We start from the raw sequence: 9,055 nt of genomic DNA on the forward strand, positions 1-9,055 counted from the left end.
CCGGACCGGGGCACGAACCCGCGTCCCCTGCATTGGCAGGCGGACTCTCAACCACTGTGCCACCAGGGAAGCCCTCAGTAGCCATTTTAATGTGCTCTAATGAATCTGGTCTTGTTGACAAAGGCTGTAACTCTCTCATCCATGAGTTGGCTTTTTTTACCTAAAGCACCACATATGTCATTTTATGTAAATTAACTAATTTTCCTAAAGTTTATTTAATTCCCTCGAAAAACTACAAGGGAATGAATTATGGGATAAATTAATGTAATGAGGTAGTCCATCTGTTATTGTTGGTTGATTGTTTTCATACTTGCTGTTAGCCAAAAGGCTGAGAATGAATTCAATTTTGCTTTTATATTCTTTTCCTTTTTTCTTGTTACTTAAGCAGTCAAAATCTTTGAAGTAACCATTCTTAAAACTTAAGTATACAGCTTAGAATATTACCTTCTATATTTCATAGAATTACTCTGAATAATCTTTGGCAAATTACTAAAACTTTCTAAAACAATAATTTACCCCTCTCATTCACTGTGAGGATTAAGAAATACTAAAGCATTTACTGATGTGCTAGAAGCACTCAATGATATTATAAAATACTGCTCTCAAAGGGCAAGTATTTTAATACTTAATTCAACAAATATATTTGGGCAAAAAATTTTGGTAAGATTAAATTAATAAAAATTTACGGAGGCAAGTTTGTGCCACACACTGCTGTAAGGACAGCATTAACAAATTGAATCTTCCCAACAACCCTACCATTATTAAACCAATTTTAGAGATAATGAAAGTAAGCCCAGACACTTGTTCAAAGTACACAATAGGAAAGTGTAGAAGCAAATTTTGTCCCTTGACAGTCTGACTCCACAGCCCTCACTTTTAACCACCTAACTTTAACACTATTAGTGATATCTTAGTGGATAGTATCAAAAAAAAAACTGAGTTTCTCTAGTTCTCTGTTTACTGAATTGATGAAGCTTACATCTTTAAAAGCAAGTTTCTAACCACAACTAAAAGCTTTAATCATATTTTTTCATGAAAAGTATCAAGAGCATTCAGGGACTTCCCTGGTGACACAGTGGTTAAGAACCGCCTGCCAATGCAGGGGACACGGGTTCGAGCCCTGGTCCAGGAAGATCTCACATGCTGCAGAGCAGCTAAGCCTGTGCGCCACAACTACTGAGCCTGCGCTCTAGAGCCCGCGAGCCACAACTACTGAGCCTGAGTGCCACAACTACTGAAGCCCGTGCGCCTAGAGCCTGTGCTCCACAACAAGAGAAGCCACCACAATGAGAAGCCCGTGCACCACAACCACGAGTAGCCCCCGTTCGCCACAACTAGAGAAAGCCTGCGTGCAGCAACAAAGACCCAATGCAGCCAAAAATGAATAAATAAAAATAAATTTACAAAAAAAAAAAGCATAAAGAGCACTTATAAAATCTGAAGATTAGAAAAAGGAAAAAAGAAACCTCCCATCTTAACACAACCACTGTGAATTTTGGTGACAAATCACCTAAAGTATTTACACAATTGTAAACAAACAGCACATATAATTTCCCCCTACTTTTTCACTTTGCATTTTATATAGGAAATGTTCACTATTACATAGTCTTCAGAAATATTTTTATGATATATAAATATATAATAAATATATATTTATATAAATAATATATTTAATATAATTTAATAATATATTTATAATTTATAAATATATATTTATATAAATATATATATAATATAATATAATAATATATAATTCTATACTATGTAGTCTAAAGGCACTAGTATAGCTTATTCAACCACACTCTAATGGACACTTGGGTTTTCCCCAATATTTTTACTATTTAAAAACTAAATACTATTTTACTATTTAAAAACACTGTGACACACATATTTGTAAATAAAACTTCTTCCCACAAGACTATGTCCTTATAGTAGGAATTCCATGAGTGACTCTACCCCATGTATGAACATTGCTCAAGATCCCAACAAACTCCATTTTAAAAGGACTATAACAGTACATTGTCAGAAGCCATGTAGATATAACATTAAAATCACTGAGTATTATTTTTAAGAGATATTGCCAATCTGATAAGTTACAGTTGTATTTTGACGTGCATCCTTTGATACTTATGAAGTTGAATAATTTTCCATACATTTGTTTACTGAGTTTTATCTTTTACACCCTTTGCCAGATACCAATTATTTTTTATTATTTGGGACAAATATTTGCCTTAAGTCCTTTCACAATAAAATTTGAAATATGCATTACAGGCTTCCCCAATAAATTACAGAAAGGTACAGGATATAATTTACCCTTTTTTAAATATTGACTCAGGACAATCACTTACTATACCAAGTACGGAGATTCAATCTTCATTTGATACACATTTTTCTGTTACAAAATTTTTTTTCCAGGTAAAGGGAGGTTTCAATTGATACTTTAAAATACTTAAGATTCAAAGTATTTTTTAATATACTACTTAAGTAGTAATACTACTTAATAGTATTAGCTATTAATATACTACTTAAGTATATTAGCTATTACTAGTATATTAGCTACTACTTAAGTAGTAATACTACTTAATAGTATTAGCTATTAGCTATTAGGAATAAAATGATAATTTCCCATATCTCTAAAATCTTCAATAATTATAAGGTTAGACCTAGAATTCTGTGAGCTAAAATAAGGATTACAGTAATTTCAGTGAGGAGAACTGAATGCCACATTTAGGAAAGACATGCGACAAAAAAAAAAAAAAAATCACTGAACTACTCTGTTTTGAACCTTGATTTAAGTGTGGCTTCATAGTTAAGGGCTGTGATTATCTTAAGAGAGTAGAGTCATTTAAACTAAAGCTCTCCACAAATTTTTACACTCTGTGGGAAGCATTCTAAGTTATTCCTATCAGCAGTAGAATGAAAGACTCTCCACTGCACGCTCCCACTCAACCTTCAGAGGCAGGATTCACAGCAACCTCAAACCTCTGGATGGCTTACTGGGTTTCCAACCAATTGACCAACGACCCTTCTGCCTGTAAACAGAACAGACCCATCCAGGTCCAGGTCAGCAACTCACTAATGCTGGATTCTCTCCCAGAAAACATTCAACCTACAGGGCCAAAGGTGTGGTTCAGGTTGTACTGCTTCCTCAACATTTCTGAAAGATTTTCTTTTTACATACATTTGTATATTTTATTTCATATATATATTTATTTATTTTACTTACCTTTACTTATATTTTTATGTATTTATTTATATTCCAATACATATCATTTTGGCCAGTAAACATCTGTTAGATGAATGGGTACTGCTGAATTAGCAGTAGGTCCAGAATAACTGAGGTGGTTATAAACCATGGAATGTTGTGGCCCATTGTTTTCTGAAGTAGCTTATAAACTCCAGAATGATCTGGCCCCAAATTCTGTGAGAATGCCTTAATATTATCTGTGATAGTTTTATCAATAGACTACCAACTGACAATTATTAATTAACAACCCAAACTCAAAAACATGACAAGTACTTAAGGTGAAGTAATTATTAAGAAAAAAATATATGTATCACTAAATTTACTATTCATTGCTTCTAAACACATATTTATTTAATAAAGTACTTACTTCCACAATCATCTGTAATATCGATAGTAGCAAATGGCAAATCTACCAGAGAATCCACTGTGTTGGCTTCAGATTCTTCTGACATTTCCCTTTTTCTTGACACATTTTCACACTCATTGGAATTTATTCCTCCTTTAACATCACAAAAAGAAAAGTATATTATTTTATTTATTTTAACTCATATCCTAAGCTACAATAACTCAACTAACTGAACTCAATATAAATTAACATCTGTTAAGAAATGCTAAAACTGGTATTCAAATATATTGTACAGCTATTTATATAAATATTTATACCATATTCTCCATTTTTATAAATGCATTTTTATGTTAAACAGCTTTAATAATTTTCTGAAGCACAGTACTCAACTCAGGGTTAAATGAAGTTGAGTTAATCAGCAAGCCTCAAGATCCTTTATAGCTGCATTTTCTTAATTCTAAAACTACAGTTTTTCACATACCTTTTGAAAACAAGCCAACAAGGTTTTAGCAGTCTTTTTCATGTTTATTTTTTAACAATATCACTTATCTGTTCTCATCTGTACAAGCTATGACTTTTACTTTTTTCTTCATAAAGACTTTTAAATTTTTTTCTCTCCATTATTATATTAACATTGGAAATTCAAACGTTAAAAACACATAGCTCTAAATACGTTTTTCTAGAAATTCAATGGTTAAAAAGCAAAAAGATCTTACAGTTTCCCGACAGCTCTCCCATGGATACATATTAATATTAGAGCCACATTTCACATCTGGTCCTTGTTTTGTTTTGTTTTTATGGGTGGAACAATCATATTCATTGGGAGGAGGTTAAGGGAAAGAGGGTGTCTGTTCAAACTGATAGTCAATTGCTAAGTTTATCAGTAGGTGGTCTCCCCAGTACTATTATTCTCCATGCTTTTATTGACAGACACAAATGTTGTTTGAACTAGAACTGAACAAAATCCTGGGATACTTATATAATTTCTACTCTATATATTGAGTAAAGATTAATTTACCACTAACAATATTAAAGAAGTCATTTATTTCATTCTGCTGTAATCCTCTATTTTCATATATCAGGCCTTAAAAAAACACACTCCATTAAGAATATGGCTTCAATATACAAGATAATAAATATCCTGATAGGTCATAGCTAACATAAACAAAAAAAAACTAAATTTTTATTGCAATTTGGGTAATCTCTAATATTAGTTACACACACACACCCCTATTTTCTAGATAAAAGCAAAAAATGACAATAAAACCTTTTTGTTGTTGCTTTTTGTATATCAGCTAATCATGTTCAATACCAAAATCAAAAAAATTAATAGTACATTCTTAATAATGCTATTTATTTATATTACAGTTCAAACCTTATTGAGTATGAGTGCCTGGCACGCAGGTGTTCAACAAATGTTAGTTTACTTTAAATCTAATCAAACTCACAACTATTTGAAACATGTGAGAACAAGTAAATGTTTCCTTTCTATGTTTACACTTGCATTGAAAAATACAAATGCAGCTTATATTTAAACAACAGTTTTAATAGATCAACACATATCTTTATATTTTGGGGCACATGCAGCTATGCAGAAAATATCATCACTGACCATGTTGCTTACACTTAAAAGCTAGCAACAAAGAGTATTTGTGCAGTTACAAGTGCACAAAGCTGAATGAAAATCTGGACAAAATGAAATAAACCCAACTTTCGTTTTTCTATTTTACTCTTAATCTAAGAACTTAGTAATAAATTCTAAGGATCTAATGTACAGCATGGTGACTAGAGTTAATAAATACTGTACTGTATACTTGAAATTTGCTAAGAGAGATCTTAAGCATTTTCACCAAAAAAAAAAAAAGTGAAGTGTGGATGCGTTAATTAACTTGATTGTGGCAATCATCTCACAATGTGTACTTCTATCAAATCATCACACTGTACACTTTAAATATATACAGTCTTATTTGCCAATTGTACCTCAATAAAGCTGAGGAGGGGAGAAATTAGTGATATTAAATTGGCCCATTTAACAGTGACATCTCAATACTAGCTCCAAAGTGCCACTTGGAAATATACTGGATTCTTGGCAATATGCGGAATGGGGAAGGCAGGCTGAATTCTATGCTCATGTTTTGAAGGCAAGATGAAGAATTAAATAACATGATGAATTAAATTTAGTCATTTTTAAATGAAAAATGTTGTTGAAACAATTAAATGTTCACCTTACCTTAACCAATTAATCAACAACAATTAGAGAACAAGTGCTATGTGGATCACTCTGGCTATACCAAAAGGACAATCGAGCAGTGACAATGGTGATAATAGTGGTGTTTGGGTAACATGCAAGGCAAGCTGGCTACTATAAAAGAAAGGGTTTGGGACTAGAAATCAGGAGACAGGGACTTCCCTGGTGGCCTACTGGTTAAGACTCTGTGCTCCCAATGCAGGGGGCCCAGGTTCAATCCCTGGTCAGGGAGCTAGGTCCCATATGCCACAACTAAAGATCCCGCATACCTCAACTAAAGATCCCGCACGCGGCAACGAAGATCTCCCGTGCCGCAAGTAAGACCCAGCACAGCCAAATAAATAAGTAAATATTTTTTTAAAAAATCAGGAGACAGATATTCTAGTATTGGACCTGCCACTCACTTGTGATCCTGGGCAAGTCGTGTGAATTCTCTAGGCCCTAGTAGTTATCTCATCTATTAGATGACAAGGTTGTCCTAGTTGAAAAATTCTAAAGCTTGGTTGCACGTTAGAATCACCTGAAGAGCTTTTTTAAATGATCAACATCTGGGTCTCACCCCAGGCCACCTAAATCAGAATCTCTGGAAATGAGGCCAGCCTCTTGTACTTTTATAAAGCCTCGCAGGGTGACTCTAACGTGCAATGAAGTTTGAAAACCACTGCTCCCCTTTCACTTATTCCATACCTTGATTCTGTGCCAGACTAAGAAATTATGTTAACAGTTGAGAACAATCAACTTAAAAGTAAAAACTCTGATTAATCGTCTACTGGCAGGGAAATCTTTCCTGATGACCAGCTCAGGGCTGAGTGAGGTAATCCAATCTCCTTCCACATACAATCACAGCATGAATACATCATGTTATAGATGTCCACTTACATGTCTTCTCCATTAGACTCTAAGCTAAAGTGACCAGATAATTTACAGCCCAAACCAGGGCTCCTTTGAAAAGTGAAACGGGGAACTTTTCCAATTACACCCCTATCTGTCTGTATGGTCGCCCTACTCTAAGTTCCTTAAGTGCTACGTCTTATCCTCCTTTGATTCCTCAATGCCTAGCACAGTGTCCAACTCACAGGAGGTGCTCAATACACTTGTACTGAACAACAAAGGTAAGTACCCATTTGGGAGTGGTTAATAAATTACTCAAGCTCCATGGCCACACAGCTATCTCAGTGCTCCTAAAAATAATTCCTGGTGTTTAATGGCATCCTTAGCACATCACAGATTCATTTTCACAGAATAAATGATATTCTATTTGACATAAAAATAAAAATTGAAGTATAACATGACTTGCTCAACATCATTCCCCATCTTGTTAAATAAAGTACATGTAAACTCTTGAAGCTTGGGATTAACATACACAGACTACTATATATAAAATAGATAACCAACAAGGACCTACTGTATAGCACAAGGAACTCTACTCAATATTCTGTAATAACCTATAAGGGTAAAGAATCGGAAAAAGAATGAAGATATGTATATGTATAACTGAATCATTTTGCTGCACACCTGAAACTAACACAACACTGTAAATCAACTATATGCCAATAAAATCTTTTTTAAAAGATTTTTAATTTTTAAAATAAATAAACTCTTGAGTACAATGGTATGTCAAAATCAACAAGCATCTAGAACTTGAAATACAAATTTTGTTCTATTAAATTACAGAATAGTTGAAAACCTTTTTGTAGATATGAATTATTAACTCAGAAAAAAGAATACCACTTTCAAGTAACTCTTGAAAGAACTGCTGGCCATTCTATAGAACAATGTTTCTCAGCAGGACTCATATCTGGAAGCCTTCCTCCAGTTCTCTAAGCTCTAGTGTTTGGGCAAAGGCTGGCAGACCTGAATTCAACACAGCCATCATAACTACACTTTCTTTTACAGAAGTGCAAATATGTTGCTTTGGGAAAACTGCCTTAAAATAACCAACCTTTAAATAAAGCATTTAAACTATAAATTCACCATTTTAAGTACTTAAAATCTGGTCTAACTATAGTTAAAATAAAATTCTATCTTTTGTACAAATCCAAATAAAAGTAACACTGCTAAGTGCATTAATACTATAAAGACAGGTGAAACTGGTTAACTACTACTAGTAGTAACAACAACAGCTAACATTTGAGCTCGTTCCTATGCCAGGCACAGCTGGAAGCACTTTACAGACAGTAACTCATTTAACCATGCTATCAGGCAGTACTCTTATTATACTCATTTTACACCCTAGCCGATTAAGTAACCTGCCTCAGGTTACAGCTAGTAGGTCTTGGGGCTAGAATTTGAATCCAGTTACTCAATGGCCAAAACCCACCCTTTCCAGCAACATGCCCTGATGGAAAGTTCACATACGTAGTTTATAGCACTGTAAACTGAGGCAATCCTTTCAGAAAGCAATCAGGAGCCATGAGAATTTTCTTCTTACCCCAACAGATACCAGATAGATATCTGGGAGTCTATCATACTTGTTAAAATAGATTCACCTCAGCTCTGTTTAAACAAAAAAGAAAAAGTTTAACAACTTAAATGCCTAATAATAGGGAAATGGTTAAACAAAGGATACTCACTATAATGACAACTAAGAATAATGGCTAGGAAGACTACAACAGCTGAAAAAAGTTCGTAACAAATACAGGATTCCCTGCTATCTGAAAGCAGAGCCTTCCTACGAAAAATTTGCTAAGCCAAAATGACGTCAAGTGAAGAAGCAATTATCTTTGGTTGAAAAATCCTGTTAGGATTTCTTTTGATTAGTGAAAACAGGTGCTAATGCAGGTCTTTCATAAATGTAAAAGCAAAGTGACATAACGTGAACTTTTGAAAAGCAGGGGATACCTGTACTGACCTTTTGAAAAGCAGATATAAGACTACTTATGCACTTGCGCTATGTTTACAATTATATATGAAAAGGCTGACAGAGCTGCACTCAATATATTTCTGCTATTCAAGTGTTTTAAACAGAATTAATATTACTTTTATAAGGAAACAATGCACACATTTCAAATATATTATAAAACCATACATGAAGTATACACTAATATTCAAATATATGTGCACTTCAGCAAATGCCTTCATCAAAGACCAATAGAAGAGAAAAAGGATAGTCTGCCCTTTGTCACACAAAATGTAGTTTCCTATTTGGATAACCAAGTACAACTTTACTGAGAAAGATTCTCTTTTATTCACTCTACTAGGTATATAGTAGGTA

At 33.8% G+C, this 9,055-nt stretch overlaps 1 protein-coding gene across 5 annotated transcripts in view; it reads right to left on the reverse strand.

The window, feature by feature from the left end:
- Positions 1-9,055, reverse strand: part of AKAP7 (A-kinase anchoring protein 7) — a 142,387-nt gene that overhangs the window by 131,464 nt on the left and 1,868 nt on the right. For all 5 annotated transcript variants that reach the window (XR_003428567.1, XM_027086407.1, XM_027086410.1 and 2 more), the window contains exon 2: positions 3,615-3,746. Coding sequence is in view for 4 of the 5 variants with exons in the window: in XM_027086407.1 (XP_026942208.1) it covers positions 3,615-3,746 (132 nt within the window). In the remaining variant the exon portion in view is untranslated. The remainder of the gene's footprint in view (positions 1-3,614; positions 3,747-9,055) is intronic.

Source organism: Aethalodelphis obliquidens, unplaced genomic scaffold, assembly GCF_003676395.1.
Source record: "Aethalodelphis obliquidens isolate GAN/ISIS:26980383/991018 unplaced genomic scaffold, ASM367639v1 scaffold3, whole genome shotgun sequence".
In the NCBI taxonomy this organism is placed as follows: Eukaryota; Metazoa; Chordata; class Mammalia; order Artiodactyla; family Delphinidae; genus Aethalodelphis; species Aethalodelphis obliquidens.